This window comes from Palaemon carinicauda, chromosome 18 (assembly GCF_036898095.1).
Source record: "Palaemon carinicauda isolate YSFRI2023 chromosome 18, ASM3689809v2, whole genome shotgun sequence".
In the NCBI taxonomy this organism is placed as follows: Eukaryota; Metazoa; Arthropoda; class Malacostraca; order Decapoda; family Palaemonidae; genus Palaemon; species Palaemon carinicauda.
The window spans coordinates 63,543,233-63,560,667 of record NC_090742.1 but is presented as its reverse complement, the minus strand read 5'-3'; the positions used below and the strand labels follow the sequence as shown (position 1 = coordinate 63,560,667).

The 17,435-nt window shown below is 40.0% G+C and overlaps 1 protein-coding gene across 2 annotated transcripts in view; it reads right to left on the bottom strand.

Moving 5' to 3' along the window:
- LOC137657856 (putative ferric-chelate reductase 1 homolog) overlaps window positions 1-17,435 on the bottom strand; it is a 185,742-nt gene that overhangs the window by 3,632 nt on the left and 164,675 nt on the right. For both annotated transcript variants that reach the window (XM_068392453.1, XM_068392454.1), the window contains exons 8-12: window positions 9,598-9,757; window positions 8,032-8,258; window positions 7,533-7,668; window positions 5,676-5,899; window positions 4,639-4,755 (exon numbers count right to left, since the gene is read on the bottom strand). In XM_068392453.1, the coding sequence (XP_068248554.1) occupies window positions 4,639-4,755; window positions 5,676-5,899; window positions 7,533-7,668; window positions 8,032-8,258; window positions 9,598-9,757 (864 nt within the window). The remainder of the gene's footprint in view (window positions 1-4,638; window positions 4,756-5,675; window positions 5,900-7,532; window positions 7,669-8,031; window positions 8,259-9,597; window positions 9,758-17,435) is intronic.

The following is a 17,435-nucleotide window of genomic DNA, read 5'->3' as shown; positions in this document are numbered from 1 at the left end:
CTCCCATATTATCCACCACAGATGAAGCTTCATAATGCTGAATCCCCTATTGCTGCTACCTCCGCGGCCATCTAAGGCATCGGAGGCAGCAGCAGGGCCTACCAGAACTGCATCACAATCGCTCGCCATTCATTCCTATTTCTAGCACGCTCTCTTGCCTCTTTCACATCTACCCTCCTATCACCCAGAGCTTCCTTCACTCCATCCATCCACCCAAACCTTGGCCTTCCTCTTGTACTTTTCCCATCAACTCTTGCATGCATCACCTTCTTTAGCAGACAGCCATTTGTCCTTTGATAGGAATGTGATTTCAATCTAGCCAAAGGTCTCAGGCTTGTATAGCTAGGAATGATACTGTAAAAATTAGTTTAAAAACTTGTGATTTTTTATGTAGGAAAAATATACAATACGGTTTTAACATTTTTATTTTGGCAACTTGCAAAAATCTAGCCCTATCTGGTAAAAATGATTTTAATAATGACCTACAGCGAAAAAGCCAAACTTTATAGCTTAACTTTTCCAAGTATAATTTAGATCCTGTTGATTTATTTATTTTTGTAGCAGAGATAAGACGGGCAAAACATATTTACCGTAGTTCCTTTTTTTTTCTTTTTTTTTTCTTTTTTTTTTTAAATTGCCAATTTTTTTTTTTTTTTTTTTTTTTGTGCCAAAAAAACCTTCCTTCTATTATTGTTCATCGTGAAGTGTGAGAAAAGCAAAAATATTTAATTTGAGGGGGGGAAGGAAAATTGTGGATGAATGAAAATCTTGAACCCTATACTGTAGAACAAATCTTATATCTGCGAACAGAGCAATTTATAGAAAGGTGGCAGGATAAGGAACAGTCCAGTCATATTGTACCAACACTATGAAACGGTGACATCAAGCAGTAGCGATAGGGACGCTCTTTAACGCAGTGACATAATGTCAGACACCAAAAAAAAAATATTGTCAGTACCCAGGCTATAACTAGACAATGGATGCTGATGACTTCTTAAAAGTTACGTTTTAAGGTATCCCCTTCCTTGTGCGGGGCCAGAACTCAGGAACCACAATTTGATTCCACAGAACTGTCAAAATTACAATTAACGATATGCTGTAAAGTACAGTAATGTTAACCCTTTTACCCCCAGGCTATTTGAAAATTTCCAACCCTTAACCCCCAGGGGGTTATTTTTTTCCCCAGCACATTTTGCTGTATATTTTTTTAAATTGCTCTAACGCCCTTAATTTTTGTCATAGAGGTCAGGTTGGTCTCATTCTCTTGGAAAATGCCTGAATTTTATCAAAAAATTATCAAAAATATGAAAAACTAAATTTTTATAGCATTTTTTTGCAAGGACGTACCGGTACATCCATGGGGGTAAAGGGATGGCTTTTGTGAAACGTACCAGTACGTCCTTTATTATTATTATTATTATTATTATTATTACTATCCAAGCTATAACCCTAGTTGGAAAAGCAAGATGCTATAAGCCCAGGGGCTCCAACAGGGAAAAATAGCCCAGTGAGGAAAGGAAATAAGGAAATAAATAAATGAAGAGAACAAATTAACAATAAATCATTCTAAAATAAGAAACAACGTCAAAACAGACATGTCATACAATAAACTATCAACAACATCAAAAACAGATATGTCATAAATAAACTATAAACTATAAAAAGACTATGTCCGCCTGGTCAACAAAAAAGCATTTGCTCCAACTTTGAACTTTTGAAGTTCTACTGATTCAACCACCCGATTAGGAAGATCATTCCACAACTTGGTCACAGCTGGAATAAAACTTCTAGAGTACTGCGTAGTATTGAGCCTCGTGATGGAGAAGGCCTGGCTATTAGAATTAACTGCCTGCCTAGTATTACGAACAGGATAGAATTGTCCTGGGAGATCTGAATGTAAAGGATGGTCAGAGTTGTGAAAAATCTTATGCAACATGCATAATGAACTAATTGAACGACGGTGCCAGAGATTAATATCTAGATCAGGAATAAGAAATTTAATAGACCGTAAGTTTCTGTCCAACAAATTAAGATGAGAATCAGCAGCTGAAGACCAGACAGGAGAACAATACTCAAAACAAGGTAGAATGAAAGAATTAAAACACTTCTTCAGAATAGATTGATCACCGAAAATCTTGAAAGACTTTCTCAATAAGCCTATTTTTTGTGCAATTGAAGAAGACACAGACCTTATATGTTTCTCAAAAGTAAATTTACTGTCGAGAATCACACCTAAAATTTTGAAAGAGTCATACATATTTAAAGAAACATTATCAATACTGAGATCCGGATGTTGAGGAACCACCGTCCTTGACCTACTTACAATCATACTTTGAGTTTTGTTAGGATTCAACTTCATACCCCATAATTTGCACCATGCACTAATTCTAGCTAAATCTCTATTAAGGGATTCACCAACCCTAGATCTACATTCAGGGGATGGAATTGATGCAAAGAGAGTAGCATCATCTGCATATGCAACAAGCTTGTTTTCTAGGCCAAACCACATGTCATGTGTATATAGTATGAAAAGTAATGGGCCAAGAACACTACCCTGTGGAACACCGGATATCACATTCCTATAATCACTATGGTGCCCATCAACAACAACTCTTTGAGATCTATTACTTAAAAAATCAATAATAATGCTAAGAAACGACCCACCCACTCCCAACTGTTTCAGTTTGAAAACAAGGGCCTCATGATTAACACGGTCAAAGGCAGCACTAAAATCAAGGCCAATCATACGAACTTCCCGACCACAATCAAGGGATTTCTGTACAGCATTGGAGATTGTAAGAAGGGCATCACATGCTCCAAGACCTTTACAAAAACCAAATTGCAAACTAGGGAGTAGATGATTACCTTCAGCAAACCTATTAAGACGTTTTGCCAGAAGACGTTCAAAAACTTTAGATAATATGGGAGTTATGGAAATTGGGCGGTAATCAGTGGGACTTGAGCTACCACAAACACATTTACATAGAGGAGTAACATTTCCAATTCTCCAACTAGTGCTAAAAGCTCCTCTTCTTGCTAACTTGCGCAAAATAACAGATAACTTTGGAGCTAAGAAATCTGCTGTCTTTATAAAAAACAAAGGAAAAATACCATTTGGGTCAACACCTCCATAAGCATCAAGGTCCATCAACAGAGCTTTAATCTCACGAGATCGAAAAGCTAAACTAGTTAGTTTAGCCTCAGGAAAACAGGAATGAGGAAGTTCAAGTTTTTCATTATTCTGTTTACTGTCAAAAACATCAGCCAAAAGGGTTGCCTTTTCCTTTGGACAGTGAGTGACTGAACCATCTGGTTTAAGTAAAGGAGGAACTGTTGCATCTACACCAAAGAGTGCAGATTTAAGGGTAGACCACCATTTATGTTCCTGAGTTGTACCAGAAAGTGTTTCTTTTATGGTTAAATTGTACTCCTTTTCAGTTGAGGCATAAACTCTCTGAGCAAAAGCTCGAAGCTGAGTATAGTTGTTCCAGGTCAAATCTGATCTGTTACCCTTCCAAAGTTGATAGGCCTCCTGCTTCTCCAAAAAAGCACGTCTACAATCATCATTGAACCACGGTTTGTCCTTCACTCGGTACCTTAGCACACGAGAAGGGATACGCCTATCAATTATGTTGACTAGATTCTCATTCAAAGGGACAACTGGATCTACACTATTATATAATTGTGACCAATTCAAGCACAAAAGATCATGTAAAATCCCATTCCAGTCTGCTTGGGATTTCATATAAATTTTACAAGAATATGATATATCAGGGACAGGCTGCTCAGTCTTCACTAATAATGAAATCAAGGCATGATCAGATGTAAAGGGATGGCTTTTGTGAAACGTACCATTACGTCCTTTGGGGGTACAAGGGTTAAGGAGACACCTCATTATTTGAAATTAAAATTGGTCCTTCACTCGGTATTTTAGCATACAAGAAGGGATATGCCTATTAGTTATGTCGACCAGATTCTTATTCAAGAGAACAACAGACTCAACACTTTTATACAATTATAACCAATTCAAATGCAAAAAAAATAATTCAAAATACCATGCCAGTCTGCTTAAGATTTTATATTAATCTTACATGAGTGTGATACATCAGAGACAGGCTGCTAAGCTTTAATTAAAAACAAAATCGAGGAATGATCAGACGTCCCACCAGGAGAACCAACCTTACTTGTTATAACACCAGGGAAGTCAGTGTAAACTAGGTCCAAGCAGTTACCAGACCTGTGAGTAGCTTCACTTATGATTTGCTCACAGCCTATCTCAAGAGGCAAAGTCCTAAGCTTAGTAGGAGAGATAGAATTTAACAACTCTCAAAGTGAGTGTTGAAATCACCAACAAGAACAAAAGAGGCCTTGGTAAAATTGCTACTCTACTGTTGTTTATTAAATCCATCTTAATTGTAGCCTAATTGTGTATTTTAATTTTCTCACTAATTAATTTCATTCTTATCTCTTTATTTCTTCAACATAGGATTTACTCTACTATAGCATTATAGTTTAGTTAAAAGTCTTTTGTAATTTTCTGTAAAATTAAAGTAAATTGAGACTGGAAATAAATTTAATTTTCAAGGCCTTCAAATGCGCAGAAAACATCACCACGGAATTAAATCTGTATTTACTAACCGGAGCATCTTCCCTCTTGTCGACAGGGTGAAGAGGACTCCGACTGCCATTCATCTCTTTCAAGGGGAACACGTTATTTGATTTATCTCCTTTGTAGTCGCTAACGCACTGGCCAATCTGAGGAATGAGCAGAAGTTAGATACAATCATCAGTTATTATTATTATTATTATTATTATTATTATTATTATTATTATTATTATTATTATTATTACAGTCCAAGCTACAACCCTAGTTGGAAAAGCAAAGTGCTATAAGCCCAGGGGCTCCAACAGGGAAAAATAGCCCAGTGAGGAAAGGAAATAAGGAAATAAATAAATGAAGGTCCCCAACTTACAAACTTATAGGGTCCAAGAAGCTGTTTTAAGTTGAATTGTTTTTAAAGTAGAATTTTTTTAAATTTAGGCCTAGGGTAGGTAGGGTAGGCCTAACCTGAACCCCATGCCAATAATTTCCAGCTACTAAAGTCAACAAATAGTCAGGTTTCATATGAAATAGATATCAGGTTATTAGGCCCAGAGTTGGTAGGGTAGGCCTAACCTGAACCCCATGCCTATGATTTCCAGCTACAAAAGTAAAAAAAATAGTCGGGTTTCATGTGAAATAGATATCAGGTCATTACAAATATCGTTTTCTTTATTAAATATATTGGTTTATCACAGTATTTTTTTTATCTTATCTTTGTTATTTTCAGTTGGATTTGTGTTTGTATCTCTGATCCTTTTATCTTTTTATCAGATGTTAAAAATACACATCACCTTTAAATAATCTAAACTAGTTTGCAATAAATACTGCTTTAAACTACTGTATGTAGATTGAAATTCTCAAAAGAGGTTAAAAATCAACGAGATCTTTATCAAAATAGATCTACTAAAATATACAATTAACTGCCAAATAAACCGTAATAAATACTGCTTTAAACTACTCTACGTAGACTGAAATTCCCAAAAGAGGTTAAAAATAAACGAGATCTTTATCAAAACAGATCTACCAGAATATACAATTAACCGCCAAAATAAACTCAGGGTAAAATACTCACAGAAAGGATGAGATGAACTATGCAGTGGAAAGCAATAAAGATGATGAGAATAAACCACGTCCACTTAGGGGAATGGATGAGGTCAAATCCAAAGAAGATGGCAGTCAGACCCAGAATCTGAGCGCTGTTACCCACAAACCAATGCAGCCAGTTGAAGAGGGGACGTCTCTTGTGGTTCGGACTACAGCGACAGAGGGCCATGAAAGGCTGAATGAAGCACAGGCCTGTAATATATCAAAATTTCTTGTAAATTATGAGGTACTTTAACCCTTTTACCCCCAGGCTATTTGGAACTTTCCAACCCTTAATCCCCAGGGGTTATTTTTTTTCCCAGCACATTTTGCAGTATATTTTTTCTAAATTGCTCTAACAGCCTTAATTTTTGTCATAGAGAGGTCAGGTGGTCTCATTCTCTTTGAAAATGCCTGAAGTTTCTCAAAAAATTATCAAAAATATGCAAAAAAAAATGTAAATAGCAGTTTTTTGCAAGGACGTACCGGTACGTCCATGGGGGTAAATGGATGAGTTTTGTGAAACGTACCAGTACGTCCTTTGGGGGTAAAAGGGTTATTACTGAACCATTAAGATACCTCTACTCTTATGTGACCAACTGCAAATTGGAGAAATGCTTCTGCCAATATATTCATTTGAAAAATCCTGATTTCTACTGAGGTTGGCCCGCCCTAAGATTTGGGATTCTTAGCTCGATGAGCCATCTAGTTAAACTTCTACACTTTTCATTCTTCATCAGATATACATAGCCGATGGAGGGATCTAGTTAAACTTCCACACTTTTCATTCTTCATCAGATATACATAGCTGATGGAGGGAAAGTACATAATTTACTCAGAACATCTCAAGACTCCTTTCCGGAGGGCTAAACATATGCTAGACATGGCTAAAAGTTAAATGTTGTAATCCAGGACTTTCAACAAATATTGTATATTTAATGTTATTTACATTTTGTCCCCACTAACTAATGTCTTGTGCACTTTTCATCCCAAGTTTCAATTTTGTCCAGATCTTCAGCTATGCCCTTTTCCATAATTTATTGGATCCCCCCCACAGGTCTTAGCCTTGCTGCTTCCATAAACCATGTTGTAAAATTTGAATGTAAACTAATCAATAGATTGATATTTAGCAGTGGCTTCTAAGCTGATTAATAAAATGCAAGTCCATTTCTTCCATGATTATGCACACTGAGAAAACCTTGTCCCCTAACAAGAATTCATCAAATTAACTTTTGCTTACATCTTTGGGGCTAATTCCCTAACTGTTCTCAAACTCCAAGATGAGCTATAACTCTCAAACTCATTGGCTATGTAAGATGCTCTGTGTGACTTGCCACTCTGGGGAGAAAAGTTTACTTCCTAATTTTCATTTCCGTAAAACTTAACAACACTTCTGCTATACATTCGTTAATGGAATAATTTACAAAATTATTTGTATGAATGCAGTTTTCATAAATAATTTTTTTTTCATATAGATATTACTAATCAAAGGACTTACTTTTCTATATCACATTACACTTTTCATCTAAGCTTCCAAGTACTTTTTTCTTAGAAATTTTACTCTTAACTTCCCAACCTCTACCAAGTATCAATTATCAATTGATAGCAGAATGTGTTTCCCTCTTTCCGTTGGTAATAAACGATATAACATTTAATGAAGGTTACCACCAGAAAGAAACACAAAAATATGGATTTTTTACATCTATTTACTGTATATTTCGTTCAGTCATATTTTACTACCATTGAGTACCACTTAAAATTTGTTCTATTTACACACAAAACATCAGGATATCACTTGAAATGTATTCTATAAAATACTGAGAAATGTTAATTAATCAAAACCTACCTATTGAAACAATACCAATTATGGGATGAGGGTTCTCGGAAATAGGATCGTCAACCCAGCCTCCTACGTGGATAACAATTAAGACAAAGCCGGCAATTGTCAGTCCCCATGTCAAAATCATGAAAAGCCGATGAAACTGAAAGAAAATAGGAATTAATAATTATCTGTAATTCCATCAATGTACTATAGTCCATTTCTTTTAGCGATGCATATTTGCACCGACTCGCAGCAGTGCCCTTTTAGCTCGGAAAAGTTTCCGGATCGCTGATTGGTTGGACAAGATCATTCTAACCAATCAGCGATCAGGAAACTTTTCCGAGCTAAAAGGGCACCGCCGCGAGTCGGTGCAAATATGCATCGCTAAAAGAAATGGACTATAGGTGACATGTAAGAAATTTTGTAGAAAATCTTAATCACTATTTGTATTTTGATCTGGAACATTTCTCATTACAAATAACAATTACACAGCATTATATAGTATGAAGTTGAAGCCACTTACGTGGAACCACTGATCAATGCCGCAACATCTATTGTCGAGCCAGGTCTGCTTGTAGTATCTTGCCAAGAGGATGCCAGTTGACGCAGCAAACACCCAAGCCCCTATCATGAAGCAGGCATGGAGCTTCAAGTAGAGATCGCCGATCTGACTGCTTTCGAGAGCAGCAAATTCATCCATAGAGGAAGTACCGACCGTTACTTCTCTTGCATTATGATAGCTGAGTTTAGCTGAGGGTAAGTGAGATGAAATTTAGATTCACAAACATTGAAATTATATGGAAAATACATTGCTGCTACTACGCTTCATTGAGCATTACTTAACATCTTATTATTACTATTATTGTTATCATTACTATCCAAGCTACAACCCTAGTTGGAAAAGCAAGATGCTATAAGCCCAGGGGCTCCAACAGGGAAAAATAGCTCAGTGAGGAAAGGAAATAAGGAAATAAATAAATGAAGAGAACAAATTAACAATAAATCATTCTAAAATAAGTAACAACGTCAAAACAGACATGTCATATATAAACTATTAACAACATCAAAAACAAATATGTCATAAATAAACTATAAAAAGACTATGACATGTAAAGGACTTTTCCTCTTTGTACCACTCTTCATCAATACTATAGTTGTCTCAAAGATTCCAGGCAAAATAAGCCTGATGACGTCATAGCCAATCATTTTGACTCCCACATTAGCAGCGGTCACAACACATCTCTGCGGCAACTATACAGTCCTCTCTGACTGTCATTAGAGGTAACACATTCAAGAGCCAGAGTAGTTTCTAGTTTCTGGTATATAACACCACTTGCAATAGTTAATAAAATCTAAATAAAAGACTTAAAACAACAATTGGACACTTTCATTACAAAAGTGGGTAAAACCAAGCAACTATGAGGAATAACCTTGAATGTACAAATATGTCAAATTTTTATCCTGAAAATTTATTTTTGCTTATTTTCTGCATTCTCAGGTATATCTATTACCTATTGCTTCCCTTTAGAGGCCAACTGATTTAATTCACTCTACATTGTTATTTTTGTAATTCCTAAAACGTTTCCACTTGAGAGTTTATTAATTTAATATTTTGACTAGATATCTGTCGTTCCTTGTCTATTTTACACAGCTCAGCTCAGCCCAACAAAGGCCTACCCAGCAGAACAACCCTCATCAAGAAGGATAAGGGTAAAAGTGGGTAAAACTAGAGATAACCACCACAAATGGGGATTAGTCACCAACCCTGAATATGCCCATGTAGGGCAACACCACAAACAATGGAACATATCCTATAAGGGTGCCCACTGGGCCATCATTACTCAGATCAAGACCTCAGAGAGGCAAACGACAATGCCCTCGTGTGGGTTCGACATAGGCGCGATAAGATATGATGATGAGGATGAAAAAATACAATACATTATTAAGTAATAGTGTTATGACTAACGAGATCTTTTTTAAACTCAATCACTATTTCTAGCTTCATGATATTTCTAATATATCAGAACTTTAAAAACACCTCCTGAAATACTAAGAACATCTTATTTTGGTAATTGTAAATAATACATACCTGGGCTTGCGGCGGGTCCTTTTGCGAGCATAAGATGGTAACGTTCATCTTGCAAATTGTATTGTATATTATTGATTTCTGTCATGGCCTGCCTAATGAAGGAGCAATATACACGCCCATCAATGCCAGCAGTTTTGATATCGGACAGTCCATATTTCGACTGTTGGAAAAAAACACTAATCAAATCTACAGCTCAGATAATTTCTAAACATTAAAATGTGTCTTCTTAAGACAGTATTTTACATTAGTAAAGCTACTGGTGTATTAAAATCCATATTAGTACAGTATTTGACGATAAGTATTTTTGAAATTTTTGTATTTTTTTATGAAGTCCCACATGTGCAGCATTACAACAATTCTACGTGATATTAAAGGCACTTGTAATTGGTGTTAAAATGATATTTTAATTATAAAATAAATTTTTGAATATACTTACCCAGTGAATATATAATAGCTGCAACTCTGTTGCTCGACAGACAAAAAAACAGTAAAAACTCGCCAGCGATCGCTATACAGGTTGCGGGTGTGCCCACCAGCGTCAACTGTCGGCCAGATACCACTCTCTCGATGTAAACAAAGACTCAATTTCTTCTCATCCCACTGCGCCTCTATTGGGGAGGAAGGGAGGGTCGTTTAATTTATATATTCACCGGGTAAGTATATTCAAAAATTTATTTTATAATTAAAATATAATTTTTAAATATTTAACTTAGCCGGTGAATATATAATAGCTGATTCACACCCAGGGTGGTGGGTAGAGACCAGTTAAATATGTTTACATCGTATAAGCTAAGAGTTTTTTATTTCATTTTGACAGTTATCAATATAACAAAACCAAAATAAATAGGTACCTGGTAAGGAAGTCGACTTAGACGATTACTCTGCCTTGTAAGTACATCTTCCTTACGGAGCCCCGCGATCCTCTTAGGATGCTGACAGACCCCCAGGAGCTGAAGTATCAAGGGCTGCAACCCATACAACAGGACCTCATCAAACCCCTAATCTGGGCGCTCTCAAGAAATGACTTTGACCACCCGCCAAATCAACCAGGATGCGAAAGGCTTCTTAGCCTTCCGGACAACCCATAAAAACATTAAAACATTTCAATAGACAGATTAAAAGGATATGGAATTAGGGAATTGTAGTGGTTGAGCCCTCACCCACTACTGCACTCGCTGCTACGAATGGTCCCAGTGTGTAGCAGTTCTCGTAAAGAGACTGGACACCTTTTAAGTAACATGACGCGAACACTGACTTGCTTCTCCAATAGGTTGCGTCCATGATACTTTGCAGAGATCTATTTTGCTTAAAGGCCACGGAAGTTGTTACAGCTCTAACCTCGTGCGTCTTAACCTTAAGCAAAGATCGGTCTTCCTCACTCAAGTGTGAATGAGCTTCTCGTATTAACAATCTGATAAAATATGACAAAGCATTCTTTGACATAGGCAAGGATGGTTTCTTAACCGAACACCATAACGCTTCAGATTGGCCTCGTAAAGGTTTAGTACGAGCTAAGTAGAACTTAAGAGCTCTAACAGGGCATAAGACTCTTTCTAGTTCATTGCCTACGATCTCCAATAAGCTGGGAATATCGAAAGATTTAGGCCAAGGACGAGAAGGTAGCTCATTTTTGGCTAGAAAACCAAGTTGCAGAGAACAAGTGGCCTTTTCTGACGAAAATCCGATGTTCTTGCTGAAGGCATGAATCTCACTGACTCTTTTAGCTGAGGCTAAGCATACCAGGAAAAGAGTCTTAAGAGTGAGATCTTTCAGGGAGGCTGACTGTAAAGGCTCAAACCTGTCTGACATGAGGAATCTTAGGACCACGTCTAAATTCCACCCAGGAGTAGCCAAACGACGCTCCTTAGTGGTCTCGAAAGACTTAAGGAGGTCTTGCAGATCTTTATTGTTGGAAAGATCTAAGCCTCTATGCCGGAAGACCGATGCCAACATGCTTCTGTAGCCCTTGATAGTGGGAGCTGAAAGGGATCGTCCTTTTCTCAGGTATAAGAGAAAATCAGCTATTTGGGCTACAGAGGTACTGGTCGAGGATACAGAAACTGACTTGCACCAGTCTCGGAAGACTTCCCACTTCGATTGGTAGACTCTAATGGTAGAAGCTCTCCTTGCTCTAGCAATCGCACTGGCTGCCTCCTTCGAAAAGCCTCTAGCTCTCGAGAGTCTTTCGATAGTCTGAAGGCAGTCAGACGAAGAGCGTGGAGGATTTGGTGTACCTTCTTTACGTGTGGCTGACGTAGAAGGTCTACTCTTAGAGGAAGACTTCTGGGAACGTCTACTAACAATCGAAGTACCTCGGTGAACCATTCTCTCGCGGGCCAGAGGGGAGCAACTAACGTCAACCTTGTCCCTTCGTGAGAGGCGAACTTCTGCAGTACCTTGTTGACAATCTTGAATGGTGGGAATGCGTAAAGATCCAGATGTGACCAATCTAGGAGGAAGGCATCTATATGTATTGCTGCTGGGTCCGGGACTGGAGAGCAATAGATTGGAAGCCTCTTGGTCAGCGAGGTTGCAAAGAGATCTATGGTGGGTTGACCCTAAGGCGACCAAAGTCTCTTGCACACATCCTTGTGGAGGGTCCATTCGATTGGAATTACTTGACCTTTCCGACTGAGACAATCTGCTAGGACGTTCAAGTCGCCCTGGATGAACCTCGTTACTAGGGAGATGCCTCGATCTTTTGACCAGATGAGCAGGTCCCTTGCGACCTCGTACAAAGTCAGTGAGTGGGTACCTCCCTGTTTGTAAATGTACGCCAAGGCCGTGGTGTTGTCCGAGTTTACCTCCACCACCTTGCCTCGAAGGAGATTCTCGAAGCTTATCAAGGCCAGATGAACCGCCAAAAGCTCCTTGCTGTTGATATGCATGCTCCTCTGACTCGAGTTCCACAGACCTGAGCATTCCCGACCGTCCAGCGTCGTGCCCCAGCCCAAGTCCGATGCGTCCGAGAAGAGAACGTGGTTGGTTATCTGAACTGCCAGGGGAAGACCCTCTCGTAGGCTGATATTGTCCTTCCACCAAGTCAGACAAGACTTTATCTTTTCGGAAATCGGGATCGAGACCGCCTCTAGCGTCTTGTCCTTTTTCCAGTGAAAAGCCAGATGGAATTGAAGAGGATGGAGGTGTAGCCTTCCTAGCGAGACAAATTGCTCCAGGGATGATAGCGTCCCTACCAGACTCATCCACAGCCTGACTCAGCAGCGTTCTTTCTTCAGCATCTTCTGGATGGAGAGCAGGGCTTGATCTATTCTGGGGGCCGACGGAAAAGCCCGAAAAACTTGACTGTGAATCTCCATCCCTAAATACAGAATAGTTTGGGATGGGACCAGCTGTGACTTTTCCAAATTGACTAGGAGTCCCAATTCCTTGGCCAGATCTAGAGTCCAATTGAGATCCTTCAGACAGCGATGACTGGAAGAGGCTCTGAGAAGCCAGTCGTCCAAGTACAGGGAGGCTCTGATCTCCGATAGCTCGAAACTGGTACCCCACATTCCTGTGAACAAACCTCAGAAACGGTTGGGAATCCGGGTGTATAGGAATGTGGAAGTATGCCTCCTGAAGGTCGAGAGAGACCATCCAGTCGCCTTCCATAAATGCTGTCAAGACAGCCTGGTAGACTTCATCGTGAAGTTTGTCTTGACAATGAACACATTGAGCGCACTTGCCTCTTACGTACTCCTGCAGTGAACATGGCTGCCAAATCATGGAGCCATCCCTGAGGGACTAGTCCCTGCAGAGAACGTGGCTGTCAGATCATTGGAGCCATCCCTGAAAGCCTTGTTTATGCATGACATAATTGTACAGCAAAACTTCAAAGGCTCGAAAACAGCTGTGAAGTTGACCTGTAAAATCTTGGAGCGTCTCCTGGCCAGGCGCCAGGGAGAGTCTACGAGATTTGAGAAGTCTATCTGGGCAGAGGCAGGAACTCCCAAGCCGAGAACTTCTCTCGTGTCATATCAGACTCTCGCTCTATAAGCCAGTTTAAAAGAAGGGAAAGCAAAGGCTGTATCCCCCAAACTCCTCCTGGTGATAAACCAGTCGCCTAGCAAACGTAAAGCTCTCTAGGAGAGCGAGAGAGCACTAGCTTATAAACAACGGCTTCGAAGTAGCTAGGCCTAGTGTAAGCTCTGACGTTTAGGCGAACGAGGAGCAGCAGTTACAAAAAGATCCGGACAAAGATCCTTAAAAATCAGCATGATTTAATTAAAGTCCATAGAGGGCTAAGCAGCTTTAGGCTCCTCTCCGTCTGACAGAGTCCTCAAGGGAATATCAGTAGGAGGGGGAACAGCAACTTCCTTATATAAAGGAACCTTGTCCGATAATAGCTGAGTCTCAAGCAAGGGAGAGACCTACCGTGGTGGCAATGCTTTACAAGCAGAGTCCACACGCACTGGTGCATTAGTAGCGGACCAGGACGCAACGTCCTGTAACTGCTTGACAGTCTGTGAACTGTCAACAACAACAGGTGCGAGAGACCAGGACGCAACGTCATGTAACTGCTCGACAGTCTGTGAACTGTCAACAACAACAGGTGCGTGAGGACGCACAGCGTCCACTCGAGACTGCTTTGACTGCCTAGACTTAGCAGTCAAAACAACTCTAGAATGCGGAGGTTGACGCACAGCGTCAAAACAAGTCAACTCCGATTGTTAGCGAACGTCCTGAACGTCAACAGGAGCATCAGCAAGTGGCCTAACGTCCAAATGTGGCTGAAAATCCACACGAGACCGCATCGAGTGTGGTTCTAAACAACCTGACTGACGTGACTTAGCTACGCCAACGTCAACAGGACGCACAAAGGAACGTTAGGTTGGCTGAAAGCCAGGATCTCGATGAGATAAACGGCTAGGCTCAACGGACTAATCGGCAGAATAGTCTTCCATAAGGGAGGCAAGCTTATTCTGCATGTCTTGCCGTACAACCCATTTAGGATCAATGGAAATGGTTGCGGTAAGAGACGAGGGTAACGTCTGTGACCGCAACACTTTGCCAACAAAAAAGACTCTCGGAGTCTGTGTTACGCTTTTGTTAGGCGGCGAGCAGTTTTCCGATGACTGCATATGGTCAGAGCTGTCCTAATGGCTGCAACCAGGACGCTGGACCTGTCCTGAAAGGACTGACTTTCGCTTAAGGGCCTCGAAACCTTGTTTCAGGTTTCTTATGCGAAAAGCCTTCGGATGACGAGGAGAAAATTGTCTCTCTCGCCTTATGGTAGGGGAGATCTTGGTAAGATACACCCGATACCATAGAGGGAAACGTCTGTTCGCTGATCAAGGCCTCTCGAACCCATAAGTCGTACGACATTACTTCTCCCCTGGGCTAGGGAGCTTGCAAGAGGTCCCGGACTAGGTGAACGACAGGCACGAACAGACGAACCCTCGGACGCAACACTGTAACACTTTGCGCAATATCACTTTATCACTACGATTTTCCGTTTTGCACTTACTTCACTGAAATCGAAACTTTTACTGATTTCTACCTGAAGCACGCAATTCTACCCTCATCAAAAGGTAGTAAATGCGAAATCAGTCGTATAATGCAAGCACATTAATACCAGCAAAAAAACAGTAAACATCTTTTAAGATAAAAAAATTCAGTGGTTGGGGAAGAGAATAAACACTAGTTCATTCAAGACTACGTTTTCAATCTCTCACCGTACATTGCCTGGGGACGAGAATAAAACTAAAAACGTTTTATCCTTTCTCCCCGTACAGAGACTAGGGACGAGAGTAACTCGAGAACAACGTTACCCGCTTGAACGGAACGTTTTCTCTCCTCTCTCTCCCTCCGTCTCTATCTCTCTCTCTCTTTCTCTCTTGATTTCGCACCTAAGAGAAGAGCCCAATTACGTTTCGTCAAAAAAACATGTTATTTGACCAAAGGAAAAAACTGAAAGGTTTTTCAATTAAAAAGTTCCTTTAAAATAGAATTTAAAACATTTAAGCTTTGAAAGAAGAATGAACAAAACGTCAGAATCGATTTACTCTTTCTGCAAAGTGAAACCGTGATTCTCTCTCTATCGTAACGATAGAGCGCAAACTGCGTAGCATAAATAAACTAAACGTTAGTTCATCTTTGAAAACAGTACGAAGACTATTCAAAGAAATTCTTTCATAAAATATTTCTTTTAAAAAGTTTTAAATCATTAGCTATTTAAAAGCTATTTACGATTGAAAGGGCTCAACGTTGTTTAACTTCGGTTTCCAAGTAAGGACCGCCTACTCTCAGGAAAGATCGCATATAAACAAAACATTAAAATTTATTTTTTATGTTCATATAAATGGAAAGTTAATCGAAGAGGCCTAATAAAGGCGGTGAGATATAAAATATATAGAGGAAAATATATAATTAATTTTTGGGCTCAAGCCATGGCGTCCTGATGGAAGGTTCCTTTTTGGTAGCTTCCTTGGGTAATCACTACTAGGATTTTCCCAGAGAATTAAACCACAGGTTATCACAGAATTCTAACTTCTGGAGCGAGTATCTTAAGGGTTTCCCCTTAAGACATCGTGTATCAACAGGGGACACGCATGTATAGACGTGCCACATAGCTATCTGCACCCATTCAGAGTTAACTCTTCAATATGGCGGACAGGGAGTGGCTGGGAGCTGAGCCGCAGCCAATCTAGATGTGGCGATATCGGTACTCGCGATGTAAACAGACGGACGCCATTGCTTTTGATGACGTCACGTCCATCCTCATTCCTTTACTAGTAGCTCGCTTCAATGGACGTGTTTTTCCCTTTGTGCGACTTTATCTGCTTGCATCCTTGCCATGTCTCAACCTTCAGCTTCATCTTCTTCTGGAAAGTTGAGTACAAAGGTTTAAGTATTGTTTAAATAAGCTCTGACCTTAAAGTAAATCTTACTTTTCGAGATATTTGCATATTTGTGGCAGAGCTTTGCCAAACCGGTCAGCGCCATTTTATGACGCTGCTGTTGCTTGCATACCTTATTTAGTTAGCCGCAACAGCCTTACCGGTATATAAATCACTAATCCGTGCTATTAGTTATTTAGTCTTCATAGCTAGGAACTTTATATCGTGTTTTTGACGCATTAGTTTGGGTCTTCGCTGACCCCATACCAGTAGGCTTTGATTAGCCCCTAGGCCAGTGAGCCTATACCAGTGTTAATGCATGATATTTCAGTGATCCTAGTGTTAGTTATGAAGATTCTGGCATTATTTTACAATACCATTGACAGTGATGCAAGTGTTTTTCGCCTTCAGGGACCATATAGGGGGTAGGTTATCTTGAGTGCCTTGCTAACCTAACCTTATGATAGGACCCCTATATGCTCTCTTCATCCCTAGCCCTAGGGCTTCCCTCTGGTAATCTTGTACCCTATTACATGTGATAGGACAAGACTCCTCAGAGTACTGTATCGCCTCCCCACCTAAGGGAATGACCCCTCCCTTAGTGTTGTGGACCTTAAAGGTAGGATCACCTCCTTTAAGCTGAATCGGTCCTTGACCTTTTCCTTGCGATACGTCTTCTCCCTTCCTTGATTAGGGTCTAACAACCCTAATCCAGGTTAGGTTGGGAGGGCTGGTTTATGTACCTTGCTGAAATATACGCGTGCACCGTTTTTCAGTTGGTCCACCTACTATAGGTTAGGGTGAGCATCTCCCTTCCTAGGTGGCCGCTCTGGTGCATAACCCATCCTTTCTTATAAGAAGACCCTTTCCCCCCCCCCAACCTATCTCTTGCCTAGCCTAACCTACCAGTAGGTTAGGCTTCATATGTCCCCTGTCCTACACTCCACCCTAGGCTGGAGTGCTGGACCCCGTGGTGCTCCCAGTGTTGTCCGCTCTGAT